This window comes from Gallus gallus, chromosome 6 (genome assembly GCF_016699485.2).
Source record: "Gallus gallus isolate bGalGal1 chromosome 6, bGalGal1.mat.broiler.GRCg7b, whole genome shotgun sequence".
Taxonomy (NCBI): domain Eukaryota; kingdom Metazoa; phylum Chordata; class Aves; order Galliformes; family Phasianidae; genus Gallus; species Gallus gallus.
The window spans coordinates 29,983,047-30,003,113 of NC_052537.1; the positions used below are offsets into that span (position 1 = coordinate 29,983,047).

At 42.6% G+C, this 20,067-nt stretch overlaps 1 protein-coding gene and 2 long non-coding RNA genes across 4 annotated transcripts in view; 1 reads left to right on the forward strand and 2 right to left on the reverse strand.

Moving 5' to 3' along the window:
- PDZD8 (PDZ domain containing 8) overlaps positions 1-12,545 on the reverse strand; it is a 50,376-nt gene extending 37,831 nt beyond the window's left edge. Inside the window, exon 1 of the mRNA XM_426541.7 lies at positions 11,533-12,545. Within this exon, the coding sequence (XP_426541.3) occupies positions 11,533-12,428 (896 nt within the window). The 5' untranslated portion in view covers positions 12,429-12,545. The remainder of the gene's footprint in view (positions 1-11,532) is intronic.
- A 140-nt stretch (positions 12,546-12,685) lies between these two features.
- LOC107053729 lies at positions 12,686-15,076 on the forward strand. Of its 2 annotated transcripts, XR_005860865.2 has the most exons (3): positions 12,686-12,834; positions 13,578-13,722; positions 14,811-15,076. It is a non-coding gene; the product is annotated as an uncharacterized LOC107053729 (long non-coding RNA). The 2 variants fall into 2 exon arrangements; XR_001467263.3 differs by having other exon boundaries at positions 12,686-13,722.
- Positions 14,165-18,153, reverse strand: LOC121111169. The gene is made up of 2 exons (XR_005860870.1): positions 17,820-18,153; positions 14,165-16,552 (listed from the first exon to the last, which is right to left on the reverse strand). It is a non-coding gene; the product is annotated as an uncharacterized LOC121111169 (long non-coding RNA).
- Positions 18,154-20,067: the final 1,914 nt, after the last annotated feature.

Here is a 20,067-nt window from a genome sequence, read left to right on the forward strand (position 1 = left end):
ACATCCAACAAGAACATCCCAAATCCCAGCACAAAAGTCCTTGTTAAGGCTTAGCAGAGACAGGCAGACATTCAGAAACTCTCAGCAGCCCATTTCCTACCTCGGCACGTAGATTTACAGCTTCAGTTTTAAATGCAGGAAGAGGTGAGCATTTCGTCGAGAGCAGAGCTTTGGTTCACAAGTGAGAAGATGTTTCTAGAATAACTTCTGGGAAATGTTTAAACTGTTCTCTGGTTTTACAAAGGATGTTTCACATGTAAGCGAGCGGCCTAAAACCTCACGGGTATCTGTTCAAGCCCACATTAATCACTCGTGTTTTATGAATCCCAGAGCAGCTTCACTGCCATAAAATACAATTCAGCATCGCTAAGTTTGTGAATTTTTTACATCAAGTTACAGATTGATGTCACAGCACATTATGTGAATGCTTAAATCTTCACAAACAAGGTAAAAAATGAGACATTAAATCACAAAAGCCTCCGCTGGTTAAACGTGTGGACTCCTTTAGCATAACTCTATTTTCTGTATATTTTAAGGCTTCAGATTTTTTTTTGCCATAAGATATGAAATGAATCAAAATCCGAAGTGGAACCGTGGTTGGTACAACTACAATTTACTCTCCTTAATGCTACACCACTTATAGATTTTCATATCTAAACTATCGTGGAAAGAATATTTGCTATTTTAATTCTTGTTTTTGTAATTGTTATTTTTCCCTTTGGGAATATACAAAAGGTTTATTAAACTACAGAATAAAATACAAAGTGCCTTTTAGAGACAGGCTTTTTTTTTTCTTTTTTTTTTTTTTAAATCTGATTCACAGAATTACAGATTTCAGAGCTTATAAACTGTATGCATTTAGAAATGGATCGACACCACATAACATTTAATTGCTGTCCACGGGGAAGAATCCTCTATTCCTACACTGTGTGTAACTCTGGCTGAAGATTATCATTCTTCACACTGAAGATTAAACATGGAACTTGTCTTATTTAAAAACAATAATTAATAGGGTAAGGGTTTTTTCTTTTTCTTTTTTTCCTGTAAAATAGTAATTTAGGTTTTGCAAATGAAATTCTCCACCTTCCCCTGAATTCACAAGGAACAAAGCCCCACAACTGCCAGGATTCCAATTCCAAGGACTCCAGCAACCCTAAATACACCTTTACCCAATCAGAAATACGCTCATTTGAGCTTTACCCACATCTAAAAAAAACTCAGCCTATGAAAATCACTACAATAAGAGTAGGTTTATTTTCTTAGGAGCTTTAAGGAAAACTGCAAGTGCCTCCTAGCACTCCACCCACTGTGTTACAGGATATTATGCCACAGATGTGGGAGGCTGATACGTGGAAGCTCTCAATGTAACTACAGTTACTTTTTAAGTCAAGGCCTCAAAAAAAGAATTATATTTTTTTCATCAAATTATGGAATATTTCAAGTTGGAAGGATTTTTTCTTCAGATACATTTCAGGCATTTAGACTACATTCTTCTTCCTTACAGTGGTATCAGCATCCCCAAAGTGCCTCAAATCAGACATTTAAAATGAGCACTTAAAACTGTAAGACTCACTCTACAATGGCTGATTGAAAAAATATATATACACACACACACACACACAAGTAGTTCTCTTCAGAAAAAAAAAAACCCACAAAAGGTAGATTTCCAGCTTATATGACAGAAGTCATCATAAATAATGGCAAGGGAAGCCTTGGTGTTGCTCTTTGTACTGAAATAGCCACAGGCAAATAGAAATCCCAAATCAGCCTTATCAAAATTTACTTTCCTAGCCCATAAATTTGATCACATACAGATTTCTTTGCATCTCAGAAATGTTTTCCCAAACTGCAGTTCTATAAACATAGCCAACAACTGTTTCACTTCGTTGAGTTTTCACGATCCTTTGGAGATTTTTTTTTTTTATGGCTTTGTTACATTTTGTTTCAAATTACATTTAATTAATCCATCTGTTGGTTCAAACTATGAGAAAGACCATAATTGTCACTGTGAGACAGGACAGGGACTGTCGCCTAACCAGGAAGGCTGAGTGGTGGCTCTGCTCCATGTGGGACAGATGGTGCCCAACGTGCTCATCTCCACCAGAGCCGAGGAGAGGCAGGTATGCTTCAGCAGCCATTCCAATAAGCAACTTTTAGGCATTCAAGAAGAACTGCAACAACAACAGCAGGAAGCAATCAAATGAAAACAAAGCAAAGACACTCCAGAACTCTGCACCTTCAACCAGTTAGGTTGGAGACTGGTTCCAGTAAGCGCTGCTAGCAAAATGCCAGCATTTTTCCACTTCAACAACATGCTCTCACATAAGGAGGTCTCAAGCCTCTCTACAAATACCATTTCTGTGTAACTCTGGTCAGAAGGAAATGATGTTGGTGTTCAAACAGAAATCCCAACTCGGTGCACAACTCACCCACTGAGATGGAGATTGGTCCTCTGCCCTAAACACCAGCCCACGTGAAAACGACTGACATCCTCTCAGTCAGCTCTTGGAGAGGCCAGAAAATCACCTCTTTTCACTCTGAAGATGGTCTCTGAGAGCCAAAAGCCAGAAGTGGAAAAACTCTTTGTATCTATTTTGAATTCTAGATATTGTAGCTTGCAAGGTTTAACCCTGCTCTCCACTTAGCTTTAAAAATGTATGAAGCACCAAAGCTTCTCCTCAATTTACATCGATCTAGTCGCTTCTCACAACACTGACGATGGTCCCATTTACACCCTGCAATCTTTTGAAGCGTTGAAGCTAGCCTAGCTCCAACTAACAGTACCCTTTTACAAAACTGAGATGACTGAGGTTCACCTTAAAACATCTATTGCAAACAGCAGTAAGCAAGGACCCATTTCAGCTGCAGCCTGGCTGCCCAGACAATGGCAGTGGGGAGGGCACACCATCAAGCACACTTGCCAGTTGGGGACAGCTCTGCTTGGGGAGACATGTGACTGAAAGCAGTTTAGAAAAGCGCCCTTGCTGTAAGCAAAGCAGCCCAAATAATACAGCAGTCCCATCTGGATGCGCCCTGCAGCACTGCTGCTAATGACCACGTACAGGAAAGTGGTGCAAGATGAATTATCAGGAGAGATTCCTGCACCTTACAAACCTGCACCACTCATTAGCTGTGACTTGTGATCACATCTGGAAGAAGCAGCTGCTCCAATTACCACAACCTTCTCCCAGCATGCCCATAATGAATTTGGGTATTTTCTCTAATTTGCTCTTCTTTCAAAAGAACAGAAAAATCTGAGTTTTTGTGCTATTGTTTTAAAACAATACTACTGACAAACACTGCTGTTCCCACCCCACCTCCCCTTGTAACCCACTGGGCTCTTTGCTTGGCAACATCAGAAGTTTTGTTTTGTTTATTCTGCCATATTGCCTGAAGTATGCAGAATTATTCAGGAAAACAACAACAAAACCCAACAAGCTGTTGTGAAGTTTCCAGAACCAGACTGCATCATTTCCCCTGTTTAATTGCTCTGGAAGTGTTCACCACACCAGATCATTCACAGCAGTGATTCAAACAGTTCCATGAAGGCTTCTATCATGTTGCTGCAAGACTATGATCTTCAACTTCCACTCATCCTATTTTAGCTAAGGCAAACAGGAATAATGCTTTAGCTCCCTTATTACACAACCGCTATTCATGTAAAAGCCTACTTTAGTGCTTATATTTAAAACTCAGTGTAAAAATCTATCTGGTGGGGTAGGTTTCAAAGTTTGCAAAATCAGTCATTCATTACTCCAAGTATCAACACCTTCATTACGTGTGCCATAGTATAATCTTGTACTTAGTGCCATTATAAAAGACACCGCAATACCTGTACCCATTTCCTTCTGAATGGGCATTTTCCAGAACTATGTTGGCGTTTAAAACTGATGTAGGAAAATTCACTGAGGTTTAGCATTAAGACGAGGCGAAGGAAAAGATACAAATACAGCACTATGTTTTCCATTAGACGTCCACCAATTATTTCTCAATTTTTGCCCAATATTTTAAAGTATTTTTTAAATTTAATATAGAACTTGCTGGGGTAATTTGAGATTTTAACAAACACAACATTTCTCCTAAGAAAAAACCCTTCTGATTGTCCAAATGTGACTTTATGCTAGTCATATCTGGCAATTAACTACGGTCCCTGAGCACGTGTAATAGTCCGATTAACTCTATCATCAGCTGATCTCTGCAATATTCTCCTTTTTTGCAGACATTTTTACAGTGTCAGATAAGTCTTTGGAAACATGAAAACAATGCTGGAGTTCTAGCACAGCAATAATTTCCATTACACAAATCAGCTTTAATGGAGAGGGCTGAGTGCACCGCTCCTCACCATCCTGCTGAACATCAGCGTAGCTACGAGCTGAACAGTGCAATCAATAAATTATAGAGGTAAGCTGTTCCCATGTAGTTCTAAGGCTAAAATAAATTACAGCAGCTGCACAATAAAGAAAAAACGTAGCCAGGGAAAAAAGTAGCCCTCTGGAGTCCAACTCAGAGTTGAAAAGCCTCTCTCTCATCTCACACAGAGTATTTTGAAGTAAGGTCTGTATTTTAGCTTAGATTTATTTGGCTACTGAAATTACTGCCATTTGTTACAGAGTAAAGATAAATAACGACAAGAAAAGTTTCAGAAACTTGTATGGATCTTCCTTATGTCTCTGAACTGAGATGCACAACATTCCAGCAGCAAGTTTTTAACTAGAAGAAAGGTGACTATAGCAGAAACAATGCCACTGAAGAAATGCCCGAGTTGCACGCTTGGCTTAGTATGTCACCATCAGCCTGAGGAATGCTTGTACAAAATAATGACTCCAAGTCCCTGCCATGCAAACTGGCATCCACAGTCATTTCCAAAACGCAAACTCACCCACTGTTACAAACAAAGTGGTGATATTCATGCAGAACCCAGAATAAAACCTGCTGAAAAAGCTGCTTGTTCCTGGCTGTCACTGCTTTCTTCTGGACAACAGTGCAGTTTGAGATCACCGTGCAAATGGTTTTGTATTACAGCAATTGATGTACTTTAGAGATCACGATGGCACAGCTTATCCATTAAACTAACAAATCACTTACATACGTAACATTGTCCCCTTCGTACACATTTTAGCAGTAGCAGTTCTAAATTTAAATTCTCCTATAATATCAAGAATAGTCAAATGTTGAAATAGTTTTAAATCAAACAAGCGTGAACATGAACTGTAAACACAGGAGCATACTGGGTGACTTGAGGCAATCTGTGCAGGAATGCAGAACAAGCAGTTTCCCTTTGAAAGCCCATAACATGAAAGGATTAGCAGCTCCAGCAGCGCAGCAGCAGCCGGAGCCCAAGCTTCCTACCAGCTGGAGCAGCACAGTTACACCGCTGCTACTGCAGCCTATTGAACTTGCCCAGGCTCCTACCTACCCACGGAAACTGAAGAGCACACAACTGCCTGTACTGTGGCCTGTTATTCAGAATAACCCAACCCCAGCGCTTGACCATCCCTCCCTGCCCGGCTCACATCCCAACTCAGAGGTGGGTTAGATGCTTACAGCTTGGTACTGCAACTCCTGTATGACTGATATTTGCTTTGAAATAAATTACCTTTACAGTGGTACTTTTAATCTTCGTTTTTCATCTTTCATTAAGAAAAAAAAATAAATTATGACAGTCAAATAAAGTAATTTTAACTGACAGCTGAATACAAAAGAAATGTATTCGTTCTCACTGGGCAGCAACATCAGCTTGATCCTCCAGACACGACCTCTGAGGGAGACCCAGTGCCGAAGTGAAGGCACAAAAGCTCAGTACTATACACAGCTCCCTTCTGTACCTGCAGCACTTTGAAGAAGAAAACAACATATTTAAGGTTCCAGGGCTCAGGTTTGTTTACTATGTGTCATGTTACCAGCAGATCCACTTCTCTACGTTCTGTACAAATAAATCCTTACTTGTCCATGCACTACAAAGATAATCTTCCAAGCATGAAACTGCTGTCTACAGACAGATCTACTGATCCCAATTATCACCGCTCTGTCAGCAGCAGAACAAGTCTCTGTACTGGCATCATTTAGAACATCACCTCTCCGGAACAATCTGAAAACCCACAAGCATTACAGCGCTTCTCTATCACCTGGTTTTGTAGACTTTAAAAAGGCTCCTTTTTATTTTTCTGCCTAGAATAGGCAGAGGCATGGTGATATAATAACAGAATAATAATTCTTTCCTTCTAGCAGAACAGGAACTTCATTCAAATAGGTGCATCCCTACAGATCTAACTGGTAGGATAGGTTCATATCACAACTACAGCACAAATCCACTCGGGAAAAGAACCTCCACATCCTCTAACTTTGCAGAAGCTATAAAGTAGGTATTTCTGCTGACAGCTGATTTCTTAAATCAGAAATGCTCACAATGAGGATTTCTGGTTAGAATAACTTCATCTTATGAATAATATAGGTATATTTAATTTCATGCTTCTTCCAATACCTCTACTGCCAAATTATGAAGTCATCCGTACTATAAGAAACATTCCATAATCAATAGCTACTTGCATTACCTCTCAGCTTCAGTTTTGCCAAAAATAAGAAACTGCTGTGTAACCCCCAAATTGCATTCTATAATGGTAAATCAAAATAAGTTTGTCTAATGGTTCTTGCCAGTGACATTCAATAGAGCTCCAGCTTACAAATAAAGCAGAAAACTATTTAACATAACTAATTATATTGCAAATGACCAGCTGGAAGGATAATTCACATTGGAAAAGACTTCAGGTGGTCACTTAATTAATACCAAACATAAAAATGTTGAAGTAATCCTTTGTGAGATTACTTCTAAGAAAGAGCGACTCCACTCTGATAGCATGCACTAAATTAAAGCTAAATGCACTTCCTCAAACAACCTAATATCCATACGGAAATATTAGAGTTCTTTTTTACTATAAGGAATAGAGATACAAAGTGTTCTTAAAATACACAGAACTCCCCCAGTGCTTTGACAATACGTAAGCTGCTTAGGACCTAAATGGATGAACTTGAAAGACCTTAAACTCAGGGAAAAACAGAGGCTGCCAGAATCTTGACATCACTGATGGGGAAATACTTTGAAATTCACTTCTGGAAGGAAAATAATTTGCAACTACTTCCTCCTTTCCCTTTATAGATACAAAACTCTTCCTGTGTGTTTGTTACAGAAATGTGTATTTCAGTCGTCAAGAGCCAAAAAAAAAAAAACAAAACAAAAACAAAAACAAAAAACACCAACCAAAATGAAAAAAGAACCAGAGCTCCCTGAAACCTGCACAGAGAAATCAGAACCTGTACAAACCAATAGAACTATAGCTGACTTACGAACAGGCTTGTGAATACAGTGTAATTAGTGTAACTACACACCTGGCATGAAATAGCAAGGTTGCCACCAATAAGCAGATTAATGAGCAAGACGTAAGCTCATTAGAGAACTAAGAAGTGAACCTGTAACACCTCCGACAGCACAAACAAGCAAGAAGACACACACTTGAAACAGTCCTTGCTACCTACCTCGAAACATTAAGTGTGCTATGGCAATGCTAGTAACCACAGCCCAGCGTTAATCACTTTAGCCTACTATTAAAAGGACACGATATAGAAGTCAAAACCAACATATCAAAATGTCTGTGGTACTACTTCTGCAGAACTGTTTGAGAGCGTACTATGAGAAATGACAGCTTGGATTCAGTCTGCTCTATAAACTCCTCTGCATGCTGGTGACTGGCATCTATCAGCATTGTGTAGCAAAAGAAGCCTACACAAAAAATCCAGTGATGGGTCAAAGTGTGCTGGTGGGTATGACTCACTGGACCCAGAGAGTGCCAGTAGCAGAGATTCTGGGATGGCAGAACACAGCTGGTGGGTAAATGGACGATCCACAATTACCTCTTTTCTCAGAGGTGAACCAAAACTCACGTGTATTGGAAGAAAAGGAAGAACACATTTGCACAAGATGCTTCGCTAACAGATAACAGGTTTCAGAAAAGCAAGCTGCTTGCATTTCTATAGCAAAGCAACAAAAACATTAAAGTTAGCTATAGAACAGTAATAATTCTTGCTATTTCCGAGTGAATTGCACAGACCCCTCATTCAACAAGGACTGAAAAAAAAACCCACCCCACTATTCACTGAATTTTACTGGCAGCCTCCCTTCCAGGAATGCAACCGGCCTCTACCACGTGAGATAGCTGCTCTGCACTGAATGGCAATTGCTTCAAAATGAGCATTTACCAGATATAAATACATTTCTCCAAGAGCCAAAGCAAAGCAATTACACACTATTAGAATAAAACACAAATTACTACTTATTTGCTTAGACAAACAGCATCCTTCCTTTTTCAATCAGTAGACAATTGCTTTCGTAGAGAAACTTGTACATGCTATGTTAAGTGAATTTTGAAACAATACTCTACATTGCCTCCCCTTGTAGATAGGCAGAGCGCATCAGGAATGCTCGAGGTCTTATTCCACAGTCACACTGCAGCTGTGTGCAGTGCACAAAGGCACTCTTGGCAATGGGTGATATGAAGGAAGATGGTATTAGTAATCACTGTTTTGTTGCCTAAAATTTGGTACGTATCTGGGAAGATAACAAAAGGATGGCTGTGGTAACCTGTCAATGGAGACATCCAGTATGTACGTGAAGACAGAACACACGTGTGCTTTTTCTAATGTAATATTTTACAATTAAATAACATAAGAAGGGGGATTTGTCTTACTCTAACTTAGTGACAGAGAGTTCAAAAATCAACTATTGGCAGAACTTCTCTTCTTAGGCCATTCACCAGCAATAACTCTCTAAAAGTTGCCAAATATAAAAGACAACAAAAATAGCGTATTTTTAATTTTAACACTACTTATCATCTTAAAGTTAAAACTCCTTTGTGGACGCAATATGGAAACTGTCAGGACAACAAACCCTTTTAACCAGCTGGAAAGAGAACTTCCTACACTCCAAGTGCTTTTGCTTACAGGGTTGTAATTACTGCTATTCAAAGATTTATTTACAGCTACTTGAGCAAGAGGCTTTGAACTAAACACAGAAGCAAGCACCAGGTATTAACCAGGAAGCATATAGACCATATGAAAAGAATGGAGAGAGGATGAGCACATTCTCAGTTTTAAGGAAGGTAGCAGGTTGTTAAGCAGTTGTGAAACTGTCCTGACTTCCTTATACTCTTTGGTAAGGAATATTTCTAAGAATACACTAGCCATGTAAGTATATCTGTTAAAAATGCCAAGTATTGCATCTTTTTAACAGGGAACTAGATTTTCCACATTAATTCTCCGTATCACATAAGCCTGAATGCCTTAATTCTCAACTATACCATCACGTAAGAGTGCACTGTCACTACTTGTCTGTTAGTTGCTTCTGCTGTCTAGGGATCCAGCTAAAAAAACCTCATACAGTATGCTCGACAAAATTTTGGGTGCATGTGGACAGCCAAAGGGTTCATGGATAATAAGCCTAAAGATCCCCATGATGGAATGGGTTTGCAGTCCCACTAGGAAATGTCAAAGGCAAAGTTCTAAACAGTTCGAATGCCAATGACCCAGTCTTCCTTACTTAAGGTAATTTCATAAACAGGCTTTAAGCTCAGTCTCCCACCTTCCCCCCCATTGCAACACAGTGGGTCAGAATTTCATATTCAGAACGTGAAACAAAACGTAAAGGACAAAAGCACCAAACATGGGGTTGGGTACCACTGAACATCTGCCACTCTGTACAAACAAGCCAACTATCCAGCGTGAGAATGAGCTGTGACAATGTTTTCCTCTCAAGAATTCTCAAATTCCCAACTCCTGACAAGTTAAAGAGAACATTCTAAAAATAAGTTAACTCTTCTTAGTTTTACAACAATGTATGTGTCTTGTACTGTCCTCAGTGTCAGTCAGCTTCTGTCTTCATATACTTCTACTCGTTTCTGGCCCAAACACTGAGCTCTGCTTCTTTCCTTTCTCCCCTCCAGTCTCTTTAACATGCCAGTGGCTCCCACATGCCGAATGCTGCAGAACATTTGAGAAATATATTGACAATCCTCTACGTCCATACAAAAACAAAGCCCAACTGTCCAGGTGAATCTCCCAAAGGAAAAGCTAAGAAGCCTTTCTCCTGCTGCTAAGGGGAAGAGCACATCATCATTGCTTCCACAAACAGGCTAGAAACTTGTCTGGGAAGCATAAAGATTATTTGCTCTACTTGCTCTTTCTAGGTACACTGAGAATGCTCACTGCCACTGAGGCTGTGCTCTCCCAGCCTTCTCTTTGGGTTCTTTTCCACATTTAGCAGCTTCAGTCCCTTTCTAAAACAGTAAAAGGATGGAAGCAACCTTGGTCTTGACAGTTTCAGTGTTGCCCAGGGCCTTCCAGACAGCAATTCAGTACCCTGAAATCTTAAAGGACCACTGCATTACTTTAAGAAACTAACTACTGCCCTCTGGGGACTTTCCAAGTCTTGGAAATTTTACACATCCACCTTCATGAGAACCCTTCTAAATTAGACTGCAGAAGAACCAGCTGAAAAGGCTTTAAAAAATTATGACACTGCTAATTACATTTCAAACAGGCATTTTCAGTTACTCATACCTGAAGAATCTCAGAGAAAATGCTTACTGGAGAAGAATGTAGTAAACAAAAATCCTTCCTTAACATATAACAAGAACTACAAGAAATGAACCAGAGAGAAAGGAAACATCGTATCCTAAGAGTGTTAAGATACTTGATAAGGGGAACATTGTATACCTTGACAGAGGCAAGGCAGTATTTTTTTTTTTCAAATCAGAACTCAAGGTGGAATCAAAATGATGCCACCTGCCACTTCTGCTACAGAAACATCCCTGAACTTTGCATTATACTACTGCAGCATCTGCCTTTACAGACAGAAAACATTTCAGCTTCCTTAAACAAACAAACAAGTAGATCCCCAAAGCTTTACCACAATAGTAACAATAAATCCTCTATCAACTATTACATTTCAGAAAAGTTGCTGAAGAAATAAAGCAAACCGGAAGGAGGAGGACACTGCTTATCATGTGATTCCAGAAACATTCCCTAGAGAGAGGGCTTATTCCTGTCTCACATAAAGCAACAAAACCCTTGTCTCCCTGGACAAGTATCAGCCACAGCTCTGGCCAAGGGGGCTCACCAGCAGCAGCAGACCACCTCCAAGCCAAGTGCTGTCCCACAGAGCCAGCCTTCTGCCTTTCCCAGAGGTGATCACAATCCTGTTGTTGGACACCTGACAGGACCCAAGAATTCCGGGTACCTACTGTTTCCAGCACTTAGTTCTGTGTGTTTTGGGGCTTGTTACATTTTCATTGTGCAATGGCTTTTTCCACCTGTTGCAATTGTAAATCCATGCCTAACTTCATAGAAAGCGTTATCAATAAGCGATGCACAAGCACCCCAAATGCAGAAATACCAACGGAAGTCTCTCTTTACCTATTAAGAACACAACACCAACTCCAACACGCTCCTCCCCAAATAACGTTCTGGGCACAGGCCATCTCTTACCTGATTTTGTAATTGGGCAGGGTGTGCTTGCGCTTGATAACCTTCTTGAACTGGTTGACAATGATGGAAGTGAGCTGAGGCATGGGCCTCCCTTCAAACTGCGACTTGACTTCGAAGACAATAAGGGGGTCATCCATGAAGGAGAAGTACCAGTGCGTGAAGGGCAGGCGCGTGAAGACCAGCTTCAGCTTGCCCATCACTCGGGACAGCTTGACAAAGAGGTAGGCCGACTTGCCAAAGACCAGGTCTGCGTCGATGGCCAGGTGGAAGCCGCCGTTGTACTCCAGGTCCACCTCGAAGCCCAGCTCCTCGGGGCAGCCCTCCTCACTGCACACCACGGGCCGGATGAGCCGGACGGCCTTGAAGACGGGCAGGACATTGCCCAGATACACGTCCCGGAGGCTCAGCCCCTCCAACACCTTCCCCGTCATTTTGGTCTGCAGCAGCTCTTCGAACTCCACCTTGATCTTTTTGGTCACCCAGTTCCTCACCAGGGCCGTGTCCCGGAGCTCCCTGAAGAGGAAGAGGAAGATGGCGTTGAGGAAATGGCACGTCTCCTCGCTGGATGAAGGCTCCGGGCCGGGCTCCGGCTGCTGGGCCGGCTTGGTGCCGGGCTCCGGGCCCGCCGAGGGAGCTGAGGCGGCGGGGGCCGAGGCCGAGGCCGTGGCCGTGGCCGGGGCCGGCTCCAGGGCCGCCTGGCCGCCCACGGGTTCGGTGCCATGCAGATAGTCCTTCAGGCTGCGGCCGGCCGCGACGCGGGCGTAGACGAGGCCGTCCTCGGCTCCGATCCCCCCGGGGGGCTGCGGGGCTTTCCTATAGAGGAGCAGTAGCTGCAACAGCAGCGTGAGGAGACAGCCGGCCAGCGCCGAGAGCAGGATGGTGTACACCGGCAGCATCCTCGCCCCCCAGCGCGCCTCCCTCCCCTCACGGCCCCACGCTTAACGGCCCGAGGCTGCCGGCTGCCGGCCGCCGCTCCTCGCGCGCCGCCGCCTCATCCGGGTCCACCCCGCGGCGGCCCGGCGGCGGCGGCGGCGGCGGCAGCAGGGGCGGAGGGGGCGGGGCCAGCCCGCCCTCCGCGCGATGCTATTGGCGGAGAAGGGAAGGCCCCGTAGAGAGCGTCACGGCGCCGGGCGGTATGGCGTCACTGTGCGGCGTGCGCATGCGCGGGGGTGGGAGCAGCGGGAGGGGGTTTGGGGCGTCCGGAATGGCTGCGGGGCGGGTATGGAGGGGCGGCGGGTGGCTGTCAGGGGACGGGACGGGGCTGTCAGCGAGGGGCGGCGTTCGGAGACGAGGAGCCGGCTGGTGGGTTCTGAGTGAAAGCCCTCTGGAAAGAGCAAGAGATGCACGGAGGTGCCGGGGTTCCTTAGAAGCCCCTTTGCTGCTTCCCGCTGAGAAGTTTGGGGCAGATCTCAAAATGCGAACACGTTCTTAAGCTCTGTTGGGGGTGATGGGATATCAGCCTGGTTGTGTGCTCTGCAGCTCACACGTGTTTGCCAGCCTCCACCCAGAGCTGGTTAAAATTGCAGGCAGGAGGAGCAGAAGATGTGAGGGTTAAGCACTGGGAAGGTAGAGCCGCCCTCCCCCCTTCTTCATAACGTCTGTGGGGTGGGAGGATTGAAAAGCTCTTAATGATGCAGAGCTGTGGTTTGAAACCAGAGATTCGGTGTATGAATTTTTTATAGGTCTTGTGACTGGAAGTTGAAATGCCTGGGTGTTTAACAGAGCATTTCTATAGAAATACCAGAGAGGTCATTGGGACAGAACTGCATCTGCCCTGTTACAGGCCTTTACCATGGCTAATGTGGGCATATGCAATAAGAAAATGTTGAATTTGCAACTAAATGGCTTTACAGGAATGGAATAATATATTCAGAGAGGCAATAACAGCTTTAGTTTGGGGTCAGGAGGAACATCAGATAAACGTTCATTTGAGCTTTTTCCTCTGTTAAGCAAGCAGAAGAGAAAAACTGGCACATTTGATGCACCTGGTGGCAGCTTAAGGGTCTGAAGCACTGAGCTCAGTAATCGCTTTTATCCTTTCCCAGGGACATTTTTATCGAGGGCTGTGTAATCTCGGAGACACGTCATGAACAAGAACTGGGAGGGTTTCAGCATTTTCACTGATGACGACAGAATATCAGAATTAGCAGCAAATAACGTTAACGTGGGTGCAAAAAACGTTGTGTAACGGTAAGTAGGGCTGAGATGATCCGAGAGGAAGCAAAATCACGTCATGTAAAAGGGAGGGAAAAGGGCTCGTCTTCATACCATCTGGAAAGGGCCTCGAGGCATGCATGGCTTTGGCTTCACTTTAGAATTTGCTGTTTGCGTTTTCTAGAGGTCTGGATAAATAGAAAGGTGCGTGCAGTCATTCCGTTTCCGCTCTGGTTACGCAGAGCTTTGTGCAGCTGTATGGAATACACTCACCTGCTTGTTCTTTGCACAGCTGTAAATTATTAAATAGGATGCTGCACATGCATAAGTTAGACCTGGTATGCGTGGTTGGTTCTTGTTTTTTTTTTAATATGAGGATTATTTGTTAAAGGGAATATCTCACCTATATGTAAGCAAGAAAAATACTCAGAAAAGCCCAGGTATATTCTTTTAGTTTGTAAATCAGATTGTGGGGCAATTGTGAGTGTAGAGCTTTACATTTTCAACACTTTGCAAGAAATTACAACAGAGATAGACAGGGATTGCAAAATACATGAAAGTTAGTATTGTAGCAGAGAACAAGTAGCATAACTTCACAGGCAGTGAATTTCTCACAGCTAGGCAAAGAGTGGTGACATTTGTCTTTTTTCTTCTCATCCATGACTGATACAAAAATCTTGGAGTGAAGAAGAGTTTGGAAAGGTTTTCTATTTAACCCTAGACAATGCGACCAGTCGAAAAGGTACTCTTTCAATTTGACATCATGGCACCAAATAGAGAAATACCCCTATCACGAGCTTAGAAAAGCAATTACAGGTGGTGATTTATCAAAAACAGTGAAGTGGTCTAAATAACAAATTCATTTTCACAGCAGGAAATGCTGGGTTATTTTGTAATTAGCGGTTTTAGTAATTTTCTTCGTCAATGTGCTATAATTGTTGCATGTTTTTGTAATATCTGTTGGCAAAATGGCTTCATTCTTTCCTGGGCCTCCTATTGTTTTTGTATTTCATGTCTTAGAGACCAAAATTAGATTATCATTCTCACAGTACTGCATGAAACAGGATTTAGAAAGTGATTAGGTAAATTCATGAGGAGAAAGAAAATCCACTGTGATCTGTTAGCTACAAAGATTGCTGGAAGTTGCACTGATGACAGATTGCTGTGGTACATCCCTTCCTTTCAACTGTCCTGAGGGTTCTACCATCGAGAGAGCACTACAGCTGTCTGGTCTGGTTCTGAAGATCCGTGAGAAGAACAAAAAGAAATACAGTGATTAGGACTGCCTGCACTTCTGGCTTTGAACTCTGCCAAGCACAAGGTCGCCTACTTATTAGGTGGTTCTTCATTTTACTGGAGTGAACCTCATTAAAAACACTGAAGCTTTAAAGCATGTCAGACTTTCTTTGATGCCACCTAGATTGTCTTCTTTTCCCCCCAGTGTTTCTTCTGCCCTTTGAAGAAGCAGATTGCAATATAGAAAGAGCTCACCCCCACCTCCCACTGCTCCCCACACGAAGGCTTCTTTCCATCTGATCTGTCGTCCATCTCTCTTCTGCATCAGTATTCATTTCCAGGTCCCTCAAGTACAGTTCAGATGGGCGATATTCCTCTGCTCCCCACTTCACCAACTGCTAGCTATTTTTAATGAGGATGACTGAGAATTTGAGGGATACCAGGGATACTTTGACTGATTGTGCCATCTTTGCTGCAACAAGTAAAGCACTTGAGATGGTTATTAATAGGGCCCAAATAGTTCTGATCAGAATGTGTCAAAACAAATGATAATGAGGGTTCAAATGCCAAGGTTTAGTTTGGCCCTAACACAAAGCCAATATTTTGACTGAAGCTCATCTTTAATTATCATCAAAAGTACTTTATACTTGTTTAATCAAGAGCTTAACATTTTGGATGTAAAGGTGCTTTGGATACTTACTTCAAGAGGCTCATGTTCAAGCTTAGAGTATCCTGTCTCTTAATTAGGGATTCTGTTGCTATCTCACCAGACCCTGGCTTTTATTATGTCATGAAACAAGATCCTCCTCTTAGGAACTGTAGCTCTGAGATAGCTTATCCAAGATTTAAAATGAAAAAAAAAAAAAAAGTCATTTTAAATGTAGATGTAACAAATTCAGTCTTTTTATATTACCAGTATCCAAGGCAAATGGAAGATTTCCTTTATTTGCAGCCTGCCATTGCATTTTAAGTCCAGGAACTGCTCTTTAATTCAGACACAAGTGAGATTTGTCACACGTATGCTCCTTCGTGCTGCATCTGCTTCCCTGGCTTCTGGTTTTCATGTAAATGATAGCTCTCTTAATCTTCAGAAAGTGAAAAGTTTGGGATTATTGTTACCACATTTGTCATTTAGCACTCTCTCATGCAACTTTCCTGTACATTTTCTGAAATAGTTTTGCCATCCCTCATAAGGCAGCCTCCCCAAGGCCCTCTTACCTGTTCCCACGTCAGCTCTCTTAGAGCTGAGGATTGTTTTAGCTACTTCCCCTAATACATTTCAAGTTTAATTACATGATGATCAATATGTCTCAGATGTGCCACAACCTCAGATTTTAATTTTTTTTTTAATGCTTGGCTCTCTTCCTCAATTATTCCAAATCAGCCCTTGGCTGACACAAGAAGCCTCAGTAAACTGCATTAAAAACAATTTCGAATTTGTGGAAGGGCTCAACGTCTGAAGAGCTGATGCACACTTTAGGGATGAACTCGTCCAGAGCAGTAGGTTGGTTTGCTTTGCATTGGCAGCAGGCAAGGGAACAGCAAATAGAAACGTTAATTCACCGTCTTGTTTCCGTTCCTCCCTGGTAACAGGGTTTTACAACCGACTTCCTGTGCCTGTATTGATTTTCTGGAGTCAAAGAACAAAAAGATAGAGCATGAGGACTCACGTGACCAGCCTTTAAGCAGGTAGCTTTATCACAACACGTTCTTGCACAAACTCAAGCAGCGTAAGGACACGGCCTGAAGACTTTCAGTGACACTAATAGTTGCAAACCTGTGTACACCCCAGCTTCAGATTTGGGACTTTGGGATCTTCTTTTCCTCTAACATTGGGATTATCAGTAAAAATAGTAGACAAAAACCTCTGGCAGTGCTGAGTTAAATCTGTGTCCTTCACGTTCAGTTCCAAACTTCTGACGGAGAAAAGAATTCAAATCATTCTTAACCAAAGGATAATTTTCCCATTTTAGGACAGGCTTCAGTCATGTACTGAAGGGCGGACCATCTGAAAAGGCAGAATTCAGATCTGCAGGCTGACAGAAGGGAGGAACTTTGTCTGCTGCCCTCAGCACCTCAGCAAATCACTTATAAATTCTACCCACCAACTGCAGTTCTTCCAACAGTTTTAGAAGCATGGCTGTAAAACCACAGCTGCCCGAAGTGCTGCGTTATGCACTTGTACTTGAATTTACTTATTGAGCTGTCTGTCTAGCAAATGGAAAAACTGAAGTAAATATTTTCAATATGAAATCTGAAACTTCTATGAATTAAGCCCCAAAGCAGCTTGGCTTCCTGAATCATTTCTGCAAAAAAATTCTCATCCATACAAGGTTATTTAATCCAAGTCAATACTAAGAAACTCAGAGAGATGAAAACTGTCATATAAAAGTGAAACTGAAGTTCTTCGAGGGCTTCATTTCCATCCACTGTTGTTTTTATTGGAATGAGCAAAGCTTAGAATATGGTGATATATATATATATTTTTTTTTTTTTGCCAAGATTTTGACTTAACAGCTTCTGATCAGCAGCATTTTCTCAACAGCATTTTTATGAAGGAGCCCATGTGTATGGGAACAAGCAATGCATTTTCTGCCTTCAGTACTGTAGTCTAATCAAGCCAGCTCAAAGGCAAACGCAGTCTTTCAAGCAGTCAGTATATTTTTGTATTTGAATGTAATGTGTTGAAACTACTCAGATTTAACAGGGAGCTGCAAATGCATGCACTGCCAACCACATGAATTATAGCCCTTCTGGTTATGGTGGGATCGCTATGTTTATCACCAGCATTGCTACAACCCTACACACTTCTGCTATAGAAAAGGCAGGATGCGTTAAACAAGGGACATCTGCAAGGGCAAGAAACAGTCAGTAGAGTACTAAAACTGCACACTTACAGTTTTTAAGAGTTGAAAAGCCAAGCACACCTCCTTTCTGCCACAGCCTGCATGCTTCTTCATACTGTCTCATACAAGTGGGAGTACTGTCAGTTCCTACTAGTCTGAGCGAGAAAACGCTACTTATGTGGAATGTAATCAATGCACATCACGTACTATGGCTATAATAAAGGTCTCTGTAGCAACATCAAGAACAGTTATTTTTAAACGTTCTACCTTAGTCTCATGTTCATGTGTTGTTTTTTTTTTTTTAAACACAAATATTAACTGTTTCCACTGCAGATGCTGCTATGAGCTCAGCCAGCAGAACTCCATCGTTGAGGCATGAAAAGATGATCCCTACCTCCCCCCCCCCCCCCCCCCCCCTCCCAATAGATTACTGCAGGCTTTTTTCCTTTGCAGTAAGTAAATGTTGTGTAATTGTTTATTGACATGCAGCTGGTCTGGAAAATCAACCTGTAAGAACTTTCTCTTCTCTCAGGAAGAGTAAGGGAATAAGAGAATATGACAAAATTAGTGAGGAAAACCCGAGCCCTCAAATGGATTTTACACAATCAATGGAAAATGAATAGAAAACCAGAGGCTGTCCTGGCACACTGTGCTCAGGAGGGGTTCTGGGGAGACAGAGGAGCAGGAAAGGTGGTGAGGAGGAGGAAGGAGCTGGAAGGCACCTCCCTGAGCTCCCAGCTGCCCACGAGCACTGCAGCAGAGGAGCTGCTGTGCAAGCAGAGCTTGGGAAAGGAAGGAGGAACAGAAAAAACAGTTGGTTTTATCTCAGGAATCAGAAATGGCTGCTTCTGGAGGAGGAGCAGGAAGAGATAACATTCGTTTTCTGAGAAATGAAGCGGCATGTTGTTGTTTTTTTCCTTGCATGCCTGTCCTTCTATCCTGTTTCACAAGAACTTCATCCCCCGCTGAGACCGACATAAAGCTGAGTTAAGGCTGGCATAGGTTTCCAGACCTTCTCATACCTGGCATTCTTCTTTGTTATCTAAGGCCAGTCCTGTCATTTCCCCGAGTTTCTCATCCCTACAGAGGGCAAAGCAGTTTTCAGGGGGAAATGCAGATTTTAGACAGCTGAAACAGGCAGAAAGCAGGCTAAGCTCAAAGCTGCATTTAGTGTAGTAGCTGCTTTTCTGCAAAGGAGCAGAAAGCTCTTCCTTTTCACTGCTACCTTCTCAAGAGACGACCAGCAATGGCCAATAATAGGAATAATTTATACACTGCAGTACACAGGAGTGATGTAAGGGTAACAAAGGCGTATATTACACAGGTCTTGGGTTCATTAAGAGTATATAAATATGTGTACTGGTTTAATAACAACAAAATACTGGACTTTGTTAATAGACTTCTGAAATGCTAATCTTTCATTAACTTAGATGCTTAAAACACAGTCTGGCATTACTGTTTGTGCCGAGTTGGAGGGAGCACAACGCAGGGAGAATGAGACTGTATTTTTTTTATCCACTCTGTCAATATACACACCTCTGGAGCTTAGGCTCAAAGGATGTCAAAGTAAAAAGGAAGAGACGGCCACAGATAAGCATGTATAAATAACATGATAAGAAGGGAGGCCGGTTTTGGCAAGAGGTCTTGTCAATAACAGGGTGTCAGCGAATGCCAGAACAAGGAAAAGAAGCAAGCTCTGCCCCATGCTACATCTCTTCAAGAAAGACCAGAGTCCTTTAACATACACAAAGAGGCAAGTCCTGGTGCTGCACAACTGCCTGGGGTGGGAGGGCTGGTATCAGCCTCCTGTCTTATTCCCTCAAAGTGCTGTGTTTGGCGTGTTCCTCTCTTTCCCTGTTGTTGGGGGGGAGCACTAATTTCTCCAGCTGATTACCGCTCTGTTCTGGATGGCAATCATCTACGAAGTTCTCCTTCAGGACTGCCTTACCCTTTCCTCTTGCACCTTTAGCTGGGAGCGTTTTACTGAGAAAGCCTAGGAGAGCCCATCAATGGGGATTTAGCTGAGCTGTCTGTATCTCTAGGAAAAGGGCAGCCATCAGCAGCTCTGTAAATGCTTAATGTAGTGGGTACAGCTACTAACAGGGTGTGGGGGAGGAGGGGAGAAACTTAAGATGTAGGACCAACTGCAAGATCTGTTCAGGATCCATGTCAGAGAGCAGCTGGATGAAGCCTGCCCCACCATAGGTTCATAGACAAGTCCATGATTTTACACAGGAGATTTGTGGGCATTAATACTTCCTCCACACCAGTTGCTTGGTGTATCTGATGCTGTAACATG